This window comes from Mustelus asterias, chromosome 1 (genome assembly GCF_964213995.1).
Source record: "Mustelus asterias chromosome 1, sMusAst1.hap1.1, whole genome shotgun sequence".
Lineage (NCBI taxonomy): Eukaryota > Metazoa > Chordata > Chondrichthyes > Carcharhiniformes > Triakidae > Mustelus > Mustelus asterias.
In genome coordinates this window covers 133,444,814-133,466,138 of record NC_135801.1, presented here as the reverse complement: position 1 = coordinate 133,466,138, position 21,325 = coordinate 133,444,814, and the positions used below count along the sequence as shown (strand labels likewise).

General features: G+C 43.7%; 1 protein-coding gene across 1 annotated transcript in view; it reads right to left on the bottom strand.

The window, feature by feature from the left end:
* cspg4ba (chondroitin sulfate proteoglycan 4ba) overlaps nt 1-21,325 on the bottom strand; it is a 127,254-nt gene that overhangs the window by 15,017 nt on the left and 90,912 nt on the right. Inside the window, exons 8-9 of the mRNA XM_078219345.1 lie at nt 14,063-14,232; nt 3,300-3,477 (exon numbers count right to left, since the gene is read on the bottom strand). Of these exons, the coding sequence (XP_078075471.1) occupies nt 3,300-3,477; nt 14,063-14,232 (348 nt within the window). The remainder of the gene's footprint in view (nt 1-3,299; nt 3,478-14,062; nt 14,233-21,325) is intronic.

Sequence of the window (21,325 nt, the reverse complement as noted above, 5' to 3'; positions counted from 1 at the left end):
TTTAAGAATCACACTCAGGCCCAGCATCCTGGCAGCACCCAATGCCACTAACAAGCTCAATGTAGTAAAAAGGACTGGCACAGATAGCATTAATGTGGGACTGAGTACAGTACTGCCTATATTGCGATGTAAGAGAACACATGACCCACACCTAGAGATCAGTCTAGTGTTAGACAGAGCTGGAGACAGCTCCTAGCTTGAACCCTTTACTGTATATATACATACATCGTTCCTGTAGTTAATAAATACATACAGGTAGCCTGCGTAAAACTAAAAAGACTTAATTAAGATCTACCCAATGGTATTGTACACCCCACAACAACCTCAGCCCAATTAAGAGACCTGTATATTAAAATATTGTCCTGCCAGCAGCTTCCCAATCCTGATGGAAAACCAAGCCCCAGGGGTCTAGAGAGAGGAATGGCAGGCAAGTAGTCTAAAATGGATCAGAGAACCACAATTATTTCAGAAAATTGTTCCAAAACACCCAAGAAACTCATTGTTTCTGGGAATTGAGCTGCTCTGCTTCTCCTAGTCCATATGAAAATTAAAGTCTCCCATTTTAACCACTCTTGTTTTTTCACAAGCTTCTCTCACCTCCACATTTGTGCATCCTGCCTTTTTTTTATTACTGCAATCTGGAGGTCTATACACAAATTCCACTGGAGTCTTTCATCTTTTCTATTTATCTATTCTGCCTGTTTCTACCACCTACTAAATAATAAACTGAAAATCAATGTAGTAATGGGAATTCAGATAAAATTTTGATCTAGGAATCCACGACATTTAAAAAAAAATACACAATCTAAACAAGTAATGATTTTGATGAAATGAGAAAAGTTAATGATGGAGCAACATCAATCAGATTGTAGGATTTCATTCCGTGCTATTGGCTGAAATGATACAGAAATCCAGGATGAAAGCATAAAATACCCCGACATGCACAGCAGGTTAGCCAATCTATGTAAAGGAAAAAAAAAAGACATTGATGTTTAACATTTCATGTATAACTTAATCAGAACTGAGAATGATAAATGAGTTTTATGGTCATTTGAAAAAAGACAGCAGGGTGAGGGGCAGGTGAGACAGAAGTAACGAATTCTCCAATCACAAATGGAACATTGTTTAGTTGAATGATCTGTGAATTGAATTATCTGTGAACTGTTCAACAGAAAGATATTAGATGATATAAAAAGTTATCTCAGTAAGGTAAAAAAAGGTGATTTCAATGGTGTCGCTCTGAGACATTTTCCATCATCAATAGCGTAGGAGGGTGGAAGGCTATATAATGTCACATTACTGCGAAAATGTTAAGTCTCTTTAAAAAAACAATCAAGAAATTCTAGGTAAGAGCGTAATTTCCCCAAATAAAATGAGAGAATAGTTTCAACAAATACTTTTGTCTGCGTGGGTTTCCTTCCACAGTCCAAAGATGTGTGGGTAGGTTGATTGGCCATGCTCAATTGCCCCTTAGTGTCAGGGGGATTAGTAAGGTAAATGTGTGGGGTTATGTGTAAAGCCTGGGTGGGATTGTTGTCAGCGCAGGGCTGAAAGGCCTCTTTCTGCACTGTAGGGATTCTATGATTTTCTTCTGCTCCACTTGATGAATGAACTGTAAAGTCATTTAAGTAAAACCTGAGCTTCTTCCTTAAATTTATCTTGATGTGCAATTGGAGAAACGTAGAAAATAGGAGCAGGAAAAGGCCAATTGGCCCTTTAAGCCTCTCTGCCATTCATTATGATCATGGCTGATCAACCAACTCAATAGCCTGATCCCACCTTCCCCCTGTATCCTTCGATCCCTTCGCCCCAAGTGCTCCTTCTTGAAGACAGACAATGTTTTGGCCTCAACTGCTTTCTGTGGTAACGAATTCCACACTCTCTGGGTGAAAAAAATTCTTCCCTTCTCAGTCCTAAAAGTATCCTCAGATTGTGACCGCGGGTTCTGAACTCCCCCACCATCAGCATCCTTCCTGCACCTCCCTGCCTAGTCCTGTTCAATTTTTATAGCTTTCTATGAGATCCTCCCTCATTTTGCTGAACTCCAGAGAATATAATCCTAACCAACTCAATCTCTCCTCATAGTCAGTTCTGCCATTCCAGGAATCAGATTGGTAAACGTTTGCTGCACTCCCTCTGCAGCAAGAACATCCTTCCTCTGATGAGGAGACCAAAACTGCACACAATATTCCAGGTGTGGCCTCACCAAGGCCCTGCATAATTGCAGCAAGAGATCCCTGCTCCTGTACTCGAATCCTCTCACTATGATGGCCAACATTCCATTTGACTTTTTTAACCATCTGCTGCATCTACATGCTTACTTTCAGTTACTGGTGCACAAGAACACCCAGGTCTCATTGCACGTTACCCTCTCTCAATTTAGAACAGCAACTATTGATATGGAAAATTTAGATGAGGATCAAAAGTCTTAAATTCAGAAGGGTACAGGAGGAAAAATGTTGTGTTCAAATGCTTGTAAATGGTAGTTGGACAAGTGCAGAATCAAGAATAACCTCTAAATATACCAATCTAGAGAAACAGGCCATCAAAGCTACTCAGAGTTTATCAAATACATAAAGGCATCTCTGTCAAAACAGTTTCTTATTACTGGAATTTGGGATGCAATTGGTCTTGGGCAGTGGCGCAAAATTCATAGAATCACAGAAACCCTACAGTGCAGAAAGAGGCCATTTGGCCCATCGAGTCTGCACCGGCCACAATCCCACCCAGGCCCTACCCCCTTATCCCTACATATTTAGCCGCTAATCCCTCTAACCTATGCATCTCAGGACACTAAGGGGCAATTTTTTAGCATGGCCAATCAACCTAACCCGCACATCTTTGGACTGTGGGAGGAAACCGGAGCACCTGGAGGAAACCCATGCAGACACGAGGAGAATGTGCAAACTCCACACAGACAGTGACCCAAGCCGGGAATCGAACCCAGGTCCCTGGAGCTGTGAAGCAGCAGTGCTAACCACTGTGCTATCGTGCCACTCGCATTAGTGATAATAAACCAACAGCCCATTTTACTTTTGATTACAGAAAAACCAATTTCACCTTCACTGTGTCAACTTATGAAAATGCCATTTTAATAATAGCTAAAAGAAATTTGGCTTGGATTTTCTCAGCCTTTCTGCTGTTGTTTTATCATAGCTTCAGTTGAGGTGTCGCAGAATCTTGTTTGCGTGAGGAAATTCAGGACTAAATTTTTTTAAAGCGCTAAAGAAGGTCATACGGATAACATTTGGCAGGCTCTAATATTTTTCTACACTAGAGATGTACTTTGAATATCTCACCTGTATTTGCAAGTAGACAACTGGATCGCCCACTATTCTCATAGGAGATGGTGACATGAAACTCTTGAGGTTCCAAAGAGGCTGGTGGTGAAGACACTATAAACTGAAACAAGTCTTCAGCACTCCAGCCTATGCTGTCAGTGTGCGTGTGTTTATATGCAATCAAACCATCATTTATCTGTAAGAAACAATGCAAAATAAGTGGTATTTCCAACAAAAAAAAGGTTTAACTTTGAAAACTGGAAAGGGTTCACATAAAAAAGTGCAATACTGTAGACACATTCTAATCGACAGGATTTACATAATTTTCTATTCTTCTATTATAATTTTACCTGTTTTATTAACTTATTTTACCCATTAATCCCCATTTAAAAATGGATCGATGGCTGAGACAAATGTTGTTACTAAAAGCTCATGAGGGTTCATAAACCTTAATAAAGTTTACAGACTTTAATGCACCTTTATTAGGACTTTCAGAGGAAAAACTAATCACTTCTACTATATGGGATTTAGGGTGAGTTAGTATCTGACAAACAAAATGTGATTCCTGGACACCAAATATTCCTAATATAGCTTCATGTTCATTCATTACTGGTACTAAAGGCTCTGCAGTGTACAGAAGCAACAAATTTCCCAAAGTTTTCAATGAAATAGTGCCTCATGTAGTGAATACAATGTATAATAGATGTAAAACATTGTTGTCATGTATTTTGATATACATCTTCCTGAGCTAATTAGTGGCATTAGATTGAATTAGTTTTGATTATTGATTTAAGTCAGTTCTCTATATCCTTATTTGCTTAAATTTAAAATAAATTAGATGCTTGGATTCCAAATCTCTGCAAGTTTATGTTTTCTGGATAGATACATTTATCCTTTTTAATTAAGAAGATAGTTGCATTTGATCTAAATTCTTCGATTGTTTTGGTGATTTCCTGTTGCTTTAGTTAATCATTTCATCATGAGCAATAGCGACATAGATACTAAAACAAAATAAAAATATACAGCATTTCAAGAGAATTTAATGTTTAAATAAAAATCCCAATCAAGACATTTCTTCTCTGCAACATCCGATGAAACCATAAAAACAAGTTTACAATTTTGTTATACAACAATGCATAGATGAAATGATATCTCACTAAAGGACATAGTGTAAAAATCAGAAGACAAAATGACTTTATAGGGTTTATTTACCTTTGTTGGTAGCCAAAAAGCATCTAAACATGGACATAATACACAGGAACAATCAACAAGAATCATTTTTTCCCCATTTGTACTTCAGCATCAAGTGCTTCTAAATTTGCTGTGTGGCTTTTCAGGTGGTTAGATCTGTCTGAGAATGAAAAGAGTGGACATTGTGGAGTACTTGAACATCTGATGGTCCTGCACGTGCATGGATGGTGAGGTTGCAAATCATGGAGGTGGAGAGAGGGACTGAGGGGTAGGGGAGACTGCCTTCATTTAAACCTGATGTGGAGATGCCGGCGTTGGACTGGGGTAAGCACAGTAAGAAGTCTCACAACACCAGGTTAAAGTCCAACAGGTTTATTTGGTAGCAAATACCATAAGCTTTCGGAGCACTGCTCCTTCGTCAGATGGAGTGGATATCTGCTCTCAAACAGTGCACAGACACAGAAGTCAAGTTACAGAATACTAATTAGAATGCGAATCTCTACAACCAGCCAGGTCTTAAAGGTACAGACAATGTGGGTGGAGGGAGCATTCAACACAGGTTAAAGAGATGTGTATTGTCTCCAGACAGAACAGCTAGTGAGATTCTACAAGCCCAGGAGGCAAGCTGTGGGGGTTACTGATAATGTGACATAAATCCAACATCCCGGTTTAGGCCGTCCTCATGTGTGCGGAACTTGGCTATCAGTTTCTGCTCAGCGACTCTGCGCTGTCGTGTGTCGTGAAGGCCGCCTTGGAGAACGCTTACCTGAAGATCCAAGGCTGAATGCCCGTGACTGCTGAAGTGCTCCCCCACAGGAAGAGAACAGTCTTGCCTGGTGATTGTCGAGCGGTGTTCATTCATCCGTTGTCGTAGCGTCTGCATGGTTTCCCCAATGTACCATGCCTCGTGATATCCTTTCCTGCAGCGTATCAGGTAGACAATGTTGGCCGGGTTGCAAGAGTAGGTACCGTGTACCTGGTAGATGGTGTTCTCACGTGAGATGATGGCATCTGTGTCGATGATCCGGCACGTCTTGCAGAGGTTGCTGTGGCAGGGTTGTGTGGTGTTGTGGTCACTGTTCTCCTGAAGGCTGGATAGTTTGCTGCGGACAATGGTCTGTTTGAGTTTGCGTGGTTGTTTGAAGGCAAGATGTGGGGGTGTGGGGATGGCCTTGGCGAGATGTTCGTCTTCATCAATGACATGTTGAAGGCTCCGGAGGAGATGCCGTAGCTTCTCTGCTCCGGGGAAGTACTGGACGACGAAGGGTACTCTGTCCACCGTGTCCCGTGTTTGTCTTCTGAGGAGGTCGGTGCGGTTTTTCGCTGTGGCGCGTCGGAACTGTTGATTGATGAGTCGAGCGCCATATCCTGTTCTTATGAGGGCATCTTTCAGCGTCTGGAGGTGTCTGTTGCGATCCTCCTCATCCGAGCAGATCCTGTGTATTCGGAGGGCTTGTCCGTAGGGGAAGGCTTCTTTTACGTGTTTAGGGTGGAAGCTGGAGAAGTGGAGCATCATGAGGTTATCTGTGGGCTTGCGGTACAGTGAGGTGCTGAGGTGACCGTCCTTAATGGAGGTGCGTGTGTCCAAGAATGCAACCGATTCCGGAGAGTAGTCCATGGTGAGTCTGATGGTGGGATGGAACTTGTTGATGTCGGGATGGAACTTGTTGATGTCATCATATAGTTGTTTCAGTGATTGCTCACCATGACTCCAAAGGAAGAAAATGTCATCGATGTATCTAGTGTATAGCATCGGTTGAAGGTCCTGTGCGGTGAAGAAGTCTTGTTCGAACCTGTGCATGAAGATGTTGGCATATTGAGGTGCGAATTTTGTCCCCATGGCTGTTTCGTGTGTCTGGATGAAGGACTGGTTGTTTAAGGTGAAGATATTGTGGTCCAGGATGGAGCGGATGAGTTGTAAAATTGCATCTGGAAACTGGCAGTTGACGGCATTGAGTACTGAGGCCGTTGTGGGGGATGCTGGTGTAGAGTGCCGAGACATGCCATTGCTGCTTCCAAAGTTGTTGAGAGATATCTTCAGTGGTGGAATGCCACGAGTCATGCACTGAAAACAGCTTCAGGGAATGTTTAAGGTGGGGAAAATGGCTATTGGCAAAGCTGAAAAGAAAAGTCATTGTATGGTAATGTGGTAACTCAGGAAACTTAAGTTATTATCGACAGCATCTATCCAACATGGTGGAGATTATGAACCTACTGCATTTTTTTGTTTAATTATTTCGGCATCATAACAAACTTGTTTTTCTGAGGGTTTCTCCTGAACTAGCTTTTATATTTTACTGCTAAATCCCCAGAAGTGCACAGAACACTAGCGCTTGGATTGCAAAGCATTGTGTCATGTGCCTATACATGCACCTGTGCGACTGACAGGATGAATACAGGCAAAATTCAACAGCCTCGGGGAGTGCGAGACCAGGTTGCTCCACCCAAAGTGTTCCAGGACAGTACTGGGATAGGAACATCTACTTTGTATTTGTTAAGATGCAAACCAAATTATCTGTGCATTTTCCAACTGGTGTAGCAATTTGACTTTGGTATTTTCTGCTGCACAGAAAAAGAAATGCAACTATTGAGTGGAGATGTTGTTAATGGACACATACTTACCTTAATTTTAAATCAGCAGTCAAATGTCGGGAATTCACCTCCCAAGCAACCTGCCCTTTTTGCAACCTTGTGGAGTCCGTGGACCATGTCTACGTTCAATGTTATAGACTGGAACCCTTTTTAGTTTCCTCAAAAACCTTTTGTTGATGTTTTGGTTTGCACTTCAGTCCCACACTCCTGATCTACAGACACCCGGTGCGGAGGGGGGCGGGGAAGGAGGAGGACCTCCTTGTGAACCTGCTCCTGGGCCTGGCAAAGCTTGCCATAAACAGGTCCAGGCAGCGGGCGACCGAGGGGGTCGTCCGACACGACTGTCTGCCCCTCTACCGCGGCTATATTCGCGGCCAGGTGTCCCTAGAGAGGAAGCATGCGGTGTCCAAGGGCACCGTTACCGCCTTCTGTGCCCGCTGAGCACCGCAGGGACTGGGGTGCATTATTGACCCCTTTGATCACATTTTGATTGATGTTTTAAGTTTCCTTTCCACCTTTGTTTCGGGCGGTTCCCTTCCTTTTGGAAGCTGCCCATTTTAATTTATCCCTTTGTTAATTTGATTTAGTTTATTTGGTTGGCCCAAAAAGATTGCTCGGGAATCATAGAATCATATCATAGAAACCCTACAGTGCAGAAGGAGGCCATTCGGCCCATCGAGTCTGCACCGACCACAATCCCACCCAGGCCCTACCCCCACATATTTACCCGCTAATTCCACTAACCTACGCATCTCAGGACTCTAAGGGGCAATTTTTAACCTGGCCAATCAACCTAACCCACACATCTTTGGACTGTGGGAGGAAACCGGAGCACCGGAGGAAACCCACGCAGACACGAGGAGAATGTGCAAACTCCACACAGACAGTGACCCAAGCCGGGAATCGAACCCGGGACCCTGGAGCTGTGAAGCAGCAGTGCTAACCACTGTGCTACCGTGCCGCCCACTGTGCTACCGTGCCGCCCACTGTGCTACCGTGCCGCCCACAATTGGGTATTTGGGTCTCCTGCATATGCACTGGCTGGGAACTGACCGGATGTGTGCAGTTAGTGTCTTTTACTGTCTTTAGGCCGTGAACCAGTTCTGCGCTCCTCTGCAGAGTAAGAAGTTTAACAACACCAGGTTAAAGTCCAACAGGTTTATTTGGTAGCAAAAGCCACACAAGCTTTCGGAGCTGCAAGCCCCTTCTTCAGGTGAGTGGGAATTCTGTTCACAAACAGAGCATATAAAGACACAAACTCAATTTACATGAATAATGGTTGGAATGCGAATACTTACAACTAATCAAGTCTTTAAGAAACAAAACATCATGAGTTGTTTTGATCCTCTGCAGATGCAGACAAGCGGCATGAAAAGCAGGTCAGGTGACCTGATGATGGAGCACCATTACTGAGGGATGTCTCCCAGGAAGCAGGACATGGGAGGGGGAGAGGTCCCAGAAGAAAGTTCCAGGCAGGGACAAAAACAGGGATCGGAAAGAGGTCCTAGAAGTCAAGTTAAAAGAAGGGAGCGGAGCAATAGGCTCAGAGATAAAGGGAGAGCTGCATAGAGCAGACATGAGGAGAAGCACACTTGAGAGAAGCCCTGAAGATTTGAACAGGCAGCCGTATGTTGTTGGCTTGTTACTGCAGGCTTTTTGGAGCTTCGGTGTTCAGCTTTGCATGACCAAGGATCTGAAATTGTGCTTGGAAAGTGGAGTTCAGGTGTGCTTAGAGATCCAAGGGAAAGAAATCTAGGAAGGTGACATAGAAATCCTGTAAAGTGGGCCATTGGATGCAACATTTGGAGAGAATACCAAGGCGACTTCTTCAAATGCACATTCTCCCCGTATCAGTGTGGGTTTCCTCTGGGTTCTCCTGTTTCCTTCCACAGACCAAACATGTGCAGGTTAGGTGGATTGACCATGCTAAATTGCCCCTTGGTGCCCCAAGATCTGTAGGTTAGATTGATTAGCCATGGTAAATGTATGGGGTTACGGGAATAGGGTGGGGAAAAGGCCTGAGTAAGGTACTCTGTCAGAGAGTCAATGCAGACTTGATGAACCGAATGACCTCCTTCTTCACTGTAGGGATTCTCTGATAAAGTGGAGCTTGGAAACCCTCACGTGAAACAAAGATGTCTGGTAATATGAGAAATGACGGCATGGGTTTTTAGAGAAATTCATGGAATCTACTTTGGTTGCATTTGTCATTTACTTTGGAGTGCAGTGTATCTGACCACAGATCTATTAATTCACAAGTACCTCATACCTGACCACAGATCTATTAATTCACAAGTACCTCATACCTACCCTGAGTATTAGAGTATAAGACAAATACTGAAAATTGTTTTATCTTCCTGAATTTATATGTGCCTGTAAAGATATTGTGGGAGTGAAGGAATGGTGACTGTTGGAATGATCTTGTGTTCATATTATGATCTTTCTAATCTCTTTATTGGTGTAATATAGTTCTTTTTTTTCCTTGTTTAATAAATATTTGGTTCTTTGGGTTAAACATTCATCAACAAACTCCTGTGAATTTGTTCAGCAAGTTCCTCCACAGTTTCTTAAAAAAATCAGCTAGAATCTATCAAGCCAGGTTTCACTCCTGACTTGCGCAGTATTAACATCAGCTGGGATCGTAACAATGCAAGCGGTTGAACGCATTTCCTATAGCATTAATATATGTGGTAAGTCACCCATGTACGAATGGGATTGCATTGTAGGTTGCTGAAGACAGTAAGGACAGTAATTGCATCTTTTGATTCTCCTCGGATACAGGGGTGAAGCAAGAGGACTAAATGAATGCAAATGGTCACCTTTGTTCAAAAAAGGGGAACAGGTTAAACCTGACAATTACACATCAACTATTTTAAAGCCAGTTGTGGGGAAGCTTGTTCTGTGATTCATAAACTTATGACTTGGCCTTGACACATTTCAACATTTGCAGATGATATGGAATTTGAAAGTGTAGACAATAGTGAAGAAGATAGTTGGGATGGATGGACAATTGGGGTGGAATTTTCCCAAAAAATTACTAAATGTCATTTTGGGCGAGAAAACCAGTGTGACTTGCGCCGGAAATGGAACTGATGATGAGTGAGGTGCAAGATTGGTGAAATGGCTTCCAAGGTGTCAAAAGCACTGAAAGTACACTTTGAGAAGGAGTGCTGTGACCAGCAGCCTCTCACCTGGCTATGGCTGGAGCTCTTCAATGTCACTGACCAAAGATTTCCAAGCCTTTCAGCACTCTTGGCTGCGCTTTCACCTTGGTGATACTGGTGAGTTGCTGATAGTTTGGGAAACCTGTGTACTGGCTATTGAAGACAGAATCCTTGTTTAAAGCAGAACTTAATGACTCCGCCATGATCCTATTGACTGATAGAGCAGGCTTGAGGGGCCGAATGGCCTACTCCTGTTTCTATTCCTTATGGTCTTCTTGGAGTTTTTGATTGCATTCCTCGGCAGTTACATGGAGGTTTACCGCTCGCCTTAAAAACATCCGGGTGAAATCTGGGAATGGTCAGATGATATTGGGATCTCAAACTCACTTTTAGGGGATAAAAGGCCCCATATGCACACAAACCCAAATCCTAATCTCGAATGCTGCAGCATTCTCTCATTGCTGCACTGGAGTGATTTCAGGTTTCTGAGTGGGTATTGAAGCCAGGAATAATGGCCTCACATAAGAATGTTACCAGTGAGTATAATAAAGACTGTTCAGCCTTTTTTCCTTAAATGTAGGGGAAAAAATCAATACTGTATTGCTCTAAAACCCATGTGACAAATATATAGTATGAAATATAAAGGCAAAATACTGCGGATGCTGGAATGTGAAACAAAAACAGAAAATTATTGTGCTGGGGAATCCCTCCCGGACATTCCTCGGTAAGCATGTGCATGGTAATTGTCCAGAAGCACTAACTTATGTTGGACAATTGCCGTGCGCTGGGAAACATCCGACAAAGTGATTAGAATCACTAACTTGCAATTAGTGATTGTCCTGGAGCCTGTCCCAGTGTTATGCTAATAATTACTCAGAAAAGGCTAGAAGAAATAAATCTTCTAACTTCTGTGTAACTATTTTAAATGGCCGGATATATCCTCCCATGGGACACTCCTCACACGCTTGACCCCACCTCAAATAAATCTATACATTTCTATATATAATATATATATAGATCTATCTATTTATTTATATGTCTCACAAGTAGGCTTATATTAACACTGCAATTAAGTCACTGTGAAAATCCCCTGGTTGTCACACTCCAGTGCCTGTTCGGCAACACTGAGGGAGAATTTTAGCATGGCCAATGCACCTAACCAGCATGTCTTTCGGACGAATCACCCCTCACGTCATATGTCATATTGCGTCAACCCCCCCCCCCCCCCCATACCCCCCCCCCTCCCCCCACCATAGCATTCTTCCCATCCCCGATCCCACCTGCAAGGGAACCTCTCACCCCACAGACCCGACACTCATCCCCGATCTGACCGGACATCCCCCTAACCAGAACCCCAAACTGGCTGATTCCCATCCAATTCGATTCTCCAATCAGACCTGACCCCTCTCAACTGGCTGGACCACCCAATCTGATCCCCTCCACCTCCTGCCTCCCTCCCCTCCCCAAATTCCTATGCTCCCACCTCTGACTGCTGATCCTCCTTCACCTCCATGACCCCCAACCTCCCCTATCATCCCCCCTCCCCTGATCTCCCAAATCCCATCCACTTGGACACTTTCCTTTTCCTTGAGCTGTCAATTTCACTGGGCCTCTTACATCTACCTGCTTTCCGGCAGCTAGCGCAGCAAAAACAGGAGTGTGGTCTCCCTGAATCTGCCAGAGCTGGACTGCCCTGGGCTTGGTGGGGGCTCGATACAGGCCCCAAGCAGCTCTGACCATCAGAGGTTTCCGTGTAGTTATCAAGAGTACGTAAGTACACAAAGTCTTGTAACTCCAGCAGGCCATAGTTTTGCGAAGCTAGTTGGAGGTTATGGCCCATTATTTTCTATCTGAACGCTACATCATTTATGTTTGTACCAGAAAGTTCGCAATGTTTGGGTTATTGCCTAATGAAGTATATAGCTTTGCTAAAATTCAATTGGACTTGATCGTATGTGACTCCTCTGTAAATGATTTGACTTTGTTACGTGTCGGCATGGACAGAGCAGATAGTCAGATGCTCTTTCGTAGAGTAGAAAAGTCAAGTATTAGGGGACATAGGTTTAAGGTGCGTGGGAAAAGTTTAGAGTAGATGTGCGAGGCAAGTTTTTTTTTACAGAGCGTGGTGAATGTCTGGAACACGCTGCCCAGGAAGGTGATAGGAGCAGGTACGATAGCAGCTTTTAAGGGGCATCTAGACGAATACATGAATAGGATGAGAATGGAAAGATATGGACTCCGTAAGTGCATACGGTTTTAGTTTAGGCAGGCATCTTGATTGGCGCGGGCTTGGAGGGCTGAAGGGCCTGTTCCTGTGCTGTATTGTTCTTTGTTCCTCTTTGTTCTTTAGAACATCTGTGTACTTCAGTTTATTAAAAAAAAATCCAAGGCCCAAGGTCAAAACATATGGACGGGGAATCCAAAAACAAAGAAATAATGGCACATCTGCTCCAGACTCAGATAAACAAGTGGTTCCCATTTCAAACTTGTGAAGAACTGATCAAATAAAAATCAGCGAATTATTCTAGGTTGTGAAAACAAACTATTTATTGTGTCTGACTGATCCCTCTCTTATTTTTGTTGAATATACAGGCCCCCCTTGGCAAAGCTCGAACTTACTGGTTGAATATTTCATAAGTTCTTAATGTTGTCTGTATGAATTATTTAAGATGTATTTACAGTACTTAAACTAAATGGAATCATCGGCCATCCCATTTATTCTCTCTACCTTTCACTCTCTGTTCCATTCCGCCAATGCATGCACATCGTTTAGACAAACATTTAGACATGCTCAGTATATCACACTGCATTAAACAAAATAGCTGGAAATCAGGCAAAGATTAAGAGCAACTATATGGAGAGCTTTTAAGAATAGATATGGGTTATCAAGCACAGTCATCAGAATACTATCCGTATTCAATGATTTAATGCTGGTTGAACAATATAAATATTATCTGAGGAATGATTTTACAGTACTTCCCTCTGCTTTCCCAAAAGCCAAAATAAAGCAATCCTAATGAAAAGTAAATTAAGAAAAAAGAATCAGGAAAATGTTAACTCGGACGAATGAATGAAACTTGAAACATGAATCAAGTTCAGTTCAACACAAGAGTTTTGGTGCAAACACAATGGGCCGAATGGCCTCCTTTTACACAGTAGGAATTCTATGATTCTATGAAACGCACCGGCGAGTGGCCAGGAAATTCACCCCTACATTTTAAACTCCCCGGTGTATAACTTTTGTGGATGTTCTCCTAATTTTTGACAGGATAAACGGGGCCTTTTCCAGAGTTTTGGTGGGAAGTACATAACACCATCGCAGAAATTCTACCCCCTCGTGTATTTTAAAGGGACAACTAATATGCCAATATTTTGCTTTTCTGACTAAAATGTGCTTTTAAGTGTTTTATTTTACCAAGTGAAAATGGTGATTTTAATGACTAAATACCAAATCAACTGTCACCTTGGCTCAGTGGTAGCACTCTGACTTCTGACACAGAGGATCATGGGTTCAAGGGCCACTCCAAGATTCCAATGCAATACTAAGTGGATGCTGCATTGTTGTTGGTGGTATCTATTGGATGAGACTAAGGCTCCAGTTTCCTTTGAAGTGCAATGTAAAAGAGGAGCAGGACAACAATTGAGTTGGGTAAACTAAACTTCCAAAGTATAACTACTGGCTGTGATACATGTGGGGATGTACTGAGGATTTGAAAGGTGCAATGTCCCCTCTTCTTACAAATTATTAATTATTGGATGTAGCATAAAAATGACAATTTAATCAATACAAGTGTAGGATGTAGACCAAAAAAGGGTGCCGACTATAACACTTACCATGCTTTGGGTGAAGTTGGTTTCTTCAGTTGTTACGTTGTCAGTCTCAATCTTTACCACTCTACCGAGTTTTGGAAAACCAACCAAAGTGTATATGATGGTTCGATTTCCAGTGTTCTCATCATTGGTTACAGCTTTCAAATGTTCGGGCTTAATACGTTTAAGTGTTCCTGGAGAATAAGATTCAGTGAATAAGATTAACGTTCAAATTCTGGCTGCCCATGGAAAGAATAGGATTCAGCTGAGTAACTCCAGGCACTAAAGCATTTGACTTTAATTTAGGAAATCTCCCGCATGGTAAGTCTTCCTCTGTTATATTTGTACTGAAATTTTCCAGGCTGACAAGTGAATGGGAAGTGGGAGTCATTTCTGGCACAGGAGGAGATGATGTGGAAATGCCGGTGTTGGACTGGGGTGAACACAGTAAGGAGTCTAACAACACAGGTTAAAGTCCAACAGGTTTATTTGGTAGCAAACGCCACTAGCTTTCGGAGCACTGCTCCTTCGTCAGATTTCCACTCCATCTGACGAAGGAGCAGTGCTCTGAAAGCTAGTGGCGTTTGCTACCAAATAAACCTGTTGGACTTTAACCTGGTGTTGTTAGACTCCTTACAGGAGGAGATGACAGGGACTATCAAGCCCATGTAAAGTAGACCAATTGGGTCTCATTCCTCGACTCTATCTCTGTATTTGCAAGTGCCCGTCCAATTTCATTCTGAAATCCTTCACTGACGCTGTTTCCACCACCCTCGGTCAGAGAGCTGATAAAATAACGGCAGGAGGAAAGCCTGATGTCTTCTCTCTGTTGACAATATGGCAATGGAAAGGTTGGTGGCTTGACTGCCCACAGGAGGCCAACTCAGCCATTTAATTGCACAGTTAAGAGACACTTACTCCCTCCACAGGTATTTTGTCCATGTTGGGCAAGTCCACTGTGAGAGAGCGCTGTGTGAAACCTTGTGGCTCCCAGCCAATTCCTGAAGGGAACCTTATGGGTACTTTCTGGCTGTTAGAGGGGACCCTCCCCTTGCCACCACCCCCCACCCCCGTGCCAATGGCCGCCCTCGCAGAAACGACACAGCCAACACTCAATGACTACCTCCACTCCCCGAGTGCCATACCCCAGCTTTCGTCAGCCTACCTCACCTGTGTTTGAGGGCACCCCATCATTGAAGTGCCCTGTCCTTGTAGGCTCAGTGGGGCAGCTTAGGCTACTGAGCTGCTGGCGCTCTGATTGGGCCAGCAGCTCTCGGAGTGAGGCCACACAAGCCAGAATGATCTGGAGATTAAAATGGGCAAGAAATTCAAATCCTCTATCGCAACCAGTTTCACCAATTTTTAGTCTCTTCAGTATCTTTCTTTGGCTTGATTTCAATTTTTGATTTATTATGTTGCGGTGAAGTACGATTGGACATTTTCTGGTGCTTTATAAATGCTATTTTTATTGTCCTCCGGTATGTGCTGCTTTCCCCTTTTTGATCAGAGATGGGCTACGTTCAGGCCTAAGACCTTTGTGTAGCTTCAAAGTGGTTTCATACTGGGGGAAATTGCAAAAATCCCTGGGCAGGGTGAAGGGATGAGAGAGCCAGCATCTCCGATCTGTTCCTCTCCTTTGTGTCCTAACAGCACTGAGTGTTGCTACACCACGTGGATTGCAGTGGTTCAAGAAGGTAGCTAACCACCATCTTCTAAAGGGCAATTAAGGATGGCCAATAAATGCTGTAAGAAGTTTAACAACACCAGGTTAAAGTCCAACAGGTTTATTTGGTAGCAAAAGCCACACAAGCTTTCGGAACTCCGAACCCCTTCTTCAGGTGAGTGGGAATTCTGTTCACAAACAGGGCATATAAAGACAGAGACTCAATTTACATGAATAATGGTTGGAATGCGAATACTTACAGCTAATCAAGTCTTTAAGAAACAAAACAATGTGAGTGGAGAGAGCATCAAGACAGGCTAAAAAGATGTGTATTGTCTCCAGACAAGACAGCCAGTGAAACTCGGCAGGTCCAGGCAACTGTGGGGGTTACAGATAGTGTGACATGAACCCAATATCCTGGTTGAGGCCGTCCTCGTGTGTGCGGAACTTGGCTATCAGTTTCTGCTCAGCGACTCTGCGCCGTCGTGTGTCGCGAAGGCCGCCTTGGAGAACGCTTACCCGAATATCAGAGGCCAAATGCCCGTGACCGCTGAAGTGCTCCCCAACAGGAAGAGAACAGTCTTGCCTGGTGATTGTCGAGCGGTGTTCATTCATCCGTTGTCGCAGCGTCTGCATAGTTTCCCCAATGTACCATGCCTCGGGACATCCTTTCCTGCAGCGTATCAGGTAGACAACGTTGGCCGAGTTGCAAGAGTATGTACCGTGTACCTGGTGGATGGTGTTCTCACGTGAGATGATGGCATCTGTGTCGATGATCCGGCACATCTTGCAGAGGTTGCTGTGGCAGGGTTGTGTGGTGTCGTGGTCACTGTTCTCCTGAAGGCTGGGTAGTTTGCTGCGGACAATGGTCTGTTTGAGGTTGTGCGGTTGTTTGAAGGCAAGAAGTGGGGGTGTGGGGATGGCCTTGGCGAGATGTTCGTCTTCATCAATGACATGTTGAAGGCTCCGGAGGAGATGCCGTAGCTTCTCCACTCCAGGGAAGTACTGGATGACGAAGGGTACTCTGTCCACTGTGTCCTGTGTTTGTCTTCTGAGGAGGTCGTGCGGTTTTTCGCTGTGGCGCGTTGGAACTGTTGATCAATGAGTCGAGCGCTATATCCTGTTCTTATGAGGGCATCTTTCAGCGTCTGGAGGTGTCTGTTGCGATCCTCCTCATCCGAGCAGATCCTGTGTATATGGAGGGCTTGTCCGTAGGGGATGGCTTCTTTAACGTGTTTAGGGTGGAACAAAGAACAAGAACAAAGAACAATACAGCACAGGAACAGGCCCTTCGGCCCTCCAAGCCCGCGCCGCTCCCCGGTCCAGGATTGAATCCTGAATCCAGGATCCCCGCCCAATTTTCCAGCCTATCTACATACCAATATCCTATCCACCGAGCTGTCCCTCACAGCTACGATGCTTTGTTCATCACAACCTATTAACTCACCCCCACCCCCCCATTCCAGACCATGTGATCTCCAGGGAGAGGCGAAAACCCAGAGTGAAAACCCCAGGGCCAATATGGGGAAAAAAAATCTGGGAAATTCCTCTCCGACCCCCTGAGGCGATCGAAACGAGTCCAGGAGATCACACTGGCCCTGATCGGAAAATGCTTCCCAACCCTAGTCATTTCCACTTCCACGAACACCATATGAATTCCCTGCCCCCGAGACAGGTTCCCAACTATCCGCAGTCTCGCTCTGTACTGGCAGATCATAGAATGAAGCCTTGAAACGAGAAACAAGGAACAATTAGCCCGCGCCGCTCCCTGGTCCAAACTAGACCATTCTTTTGTATCCCTCCATTCCCACTCCATTCATATAGCTGTCGAGATAAGTCTTAAACGTTCCCAGTGTGTCCGCCTCCACCACCTTGCCCGGCAACACATTCCTGGAGAATGGAAGCTGGAGAAGTGGAGCATTGTGAGGTTATCCGTGGGCTTGCGGTACAGTGAGGTGCTGAGGTGACCGTCCTTAATGGAGATGCGTGTGTCCAAGAATGCAACCGATTCCGGAGAGTAGTCTATGGTGAGTCTGATGGTGGGATGGAACTTGTTGATAATGCTGGCCACAGAATAAATGCTGGCCTTGCCAGCAACCCCCTCATCCTATGAAAGAACTTGTAAAAAGGAACTGAGTGTCCTCAGGAACATTGAATAGGAAGTGTCAATTTCCCATCAGTTACTGCATAAACTATTTTTGGGATGGCATCTTAAAATAACTGAGCAATATAGCATTCACGTCACTGAACCACCAACATGAAATACTGTTAGACATGATGTACGCCACTATATCACTTTTGTTTCTTTATTTTTCATGGGATGTGGGCATCACTGACAAGGCCAGCACCTGTTGCCCTTTCCAAAATTGCCCTTGAACTGAATGGCTCGCTTGGCCATTTCAGAGGGCAGTTAAGAGTAAACAACACTGCTGTGGGCGCGGAGTCACATGTGGGCCAGACCAGGTAAGGCAGATTTCCTTCCCTAAAGGACATTAGTGAACAAGTTGGGGTTTTTACAACAATCAATGATCGTTTCATGGTCACCATTGCTAATACTAGTTTGAAAATCGAGATGTGTTAGTTAAGTGAATTCCAGCTTCTGTGGTAGGATTTGAACCCATGTCCCCACAGCACTAGCCTGGGCTGCTCCACAATATCGCTATCTCCCCCTGTGCTAAACAAGCAAAAAATAATTTATTATGTATTTCTTGAAGTTGGCAACAAATTTCTCAAACATTTTTAGAATTGGGGAGAAAACTCAAAAATCTGAATTATTCTATTTCAGCAGATGGACAAACTGGCATCCCTGAACCACTGCTTGTCTCTGAATAAGACTGAGATTATATGGCCTGAACCTAGTGGTGGTGATGACTGTTATAAATTGTTCAAATACACCCTACAATATCTCGGATATACTAGGAAGAAGCTGTGCAAAGTATGACGGAGACCTTGCCTTGCTCCTGTTCAGCTTCTGGAAAGGCCTTTAATGAATCCAATGGTAAAGGCCAAAACAGTGTAAAGATTTCCTTGTCCAAAGCTACTAAAAGACAAAATGCAGAATCCTTTCACAGTAGTAGAGAAAAGATGTTTGTAAGAATTTTAGTCTATCCACCCCACCAAAAAAAAGGTGAGTTTGGGAGAAGTGGGACAGGACAAGTTATAATATCTAAGCGCTGACACTCAATCCACCTGCTTCTGGTGTTAATGGAGGGGGGAGGGTGCAGGCAACTAGCCAGCTCACAGGAGGTGGGTTGATCCTGTAACTATTATAATGAAGCTGTGCACTCAGAATTAACCACCATTTTAAATTTAACACTGCCCGGCCAGATTTCACTGGCTTCATTAAATACGGCAACTGCAGGGAGATGAGAATTGGTGGAATCAGGAAGGAAGTTCACTTCCACTAACTTGCTGGAATCAGTGTACCTGCTCCATCTATGCCCACTATTGGATACCTCCCTGACTCTTCCAATTTACTCCTCCATGATCCTTCTGAGTTCCCCTCTCACCCACCGTGCCCACCAACACCCAGCCTTTCCAATGCCATCTCTCTGCTCTCAGCTGTAATGGGAGGAAATGATAGTTTTTTTTTGTCTCTGTTTCCAGGTTTTTGGAAGGGAATTTTAAATCAGCAAGTTAAGATTCACAGACAGATTTAATCTTATAGTGATAGTGTAGCTAGAAGGGGTTAAATGAATCTAACGAGTTAATGTTAACAGTTTGCTCATATGTGAATGCAATAACGCTATTAAAATTAAATGAATATGATTTCATAGTGTACAGTGAAGTATTAAGTGTATTTTTAATATAACTGTATTCTTCATCTCAGTCAAAAATGCAAATGCTGCAGAATATAATGGTAAGGTCAGTAGTTCAGAGCTGGAAGTCCATTAGTCAGCAGAATAAGCATTAGAAGTTTCAAGTCCTGGGACAAATATTGGAACATATTGTAATATTAAAGAGGCATCCATTATCCAGGCATAAGAAAGTGTCTTCCTACGGGCCCAGAGAGGCGCATATCTCTCTGTCTTGGCAATGTGCTTATGGGAAGGTTTTATCTATAGAAGCATCCCTAACTACATAGCAACCAGGAAGTGGGCTTAGCCAAATGGGAAGATGTCCGGAATTAAACGGACAAATGAAATATCATTATATCGAGTGACATTTTGCGATTGACTGAGGTAATCTGTCTTGTTTTGGACTGACATGTCAACACTGAATGAAATTGAATCTAACTAATGAGGAGGTGTATCTTAGATAACGAAAAGTATAATTGTTCTGTAATTTGGCTGAGTGCCTCAGATCTTTGGTGCGGTCTCATAGCGCTGAATCTGGGCTATCTGACCCTCTGAAGGTTAATGTATTGTCTGTCTTGTATGATTTTTTGGGTTTTAAAATAAATTTTGGTTACATTTTTTGAACAGAGACTTTGCCTTTTTCAAATAGAATCTAAGTTTTTAGAAATCGGCCACCATCTTAAAAGAAAATCCCCACTACAAGGTTGTAGCAAGTTAATAGTTGTGGCCTGCTGCCAAAGGCCTGCTGGCCCGGCAGCCTCTCAATCTAACTGGTAACAGTCAGGAAATGGAGACAAAAGCTGCAATCAGTTCCTCAGAACTTGATGAAAACTCATTCTTCCAGGAATGCTGATTGCCACCACCACTCCCCAACCCTCCATCCCATCCACCTCTGAGATCAGATCAGAGTCGATGTTTCAGATAAAATTCGTAAATATTCAAAGCCTGTGAACTCAATTCCTGGTTTGACTTCTTGTTTTAAAATACACATAGTTCTGGTGTAAATGGTGGAATTTCTGGGTAAGCAGTTTTTAATCTCATTATCCTGTTATTTACATAAATGCAACATTTTAGACTAGGCACATCCTCTGACAGAAGCCAATTTGACTGAAATGTGATGTGTTATTTTAGAATGGGTGTAACTCTGGCATGTTTGACTTCCAATCCAAATTCCCAGCCTCTATGCCAGAATTACACATTGAAATCTCAGGTCTGTGTAGTGTTCAGTATAGTTCAAGTTCCACTACAGGGCTTGATGGCCATTGAAGGTGCATTCATAACATGGCCAGACAGGTCAATTATCAACCTGTAAGTCCTTCCAATTCACCCATGGCAAGCGGGAGAGTCTCGAGATCAGTCAAACCCTGCAGCTGGTAATGGGCAAGCAGTGCAGTACCTTGCCAAGCATAACCATGGAGCAACATACGGAAGCTCATGGTCGCCAACACCTTCTTAGGGGCTGGTACTGGAAGTGGCGGGGGAGGGGAGGCGAATGAAGAGGGAACGAGAGTGTGTGTTTAACACAGATATACCGTGGGGATATTGGGGGAGGTAGGTGGGTGTTGGGTTGGATTTGCATTTTTGCATTTCAGCCCCTTGGGGCAGGGCAAGGGTTAAAATTGCAATTCCTATCACAACTCCCCTCCGACTTTGAATGAGGAAGACTTGGGGCAAACAGCCATGTGACAATGAAGCTACCCAACTCAAGTTTGACTGCACTTCTACATTTCAGGGAAAATGAGAGAATAATTGACATGAGTTATAGGGAACTAGTTACACCGGGGCATCGGGAGGAAGACACGTGGGTCACAGTTAGGAGGAGTAAAG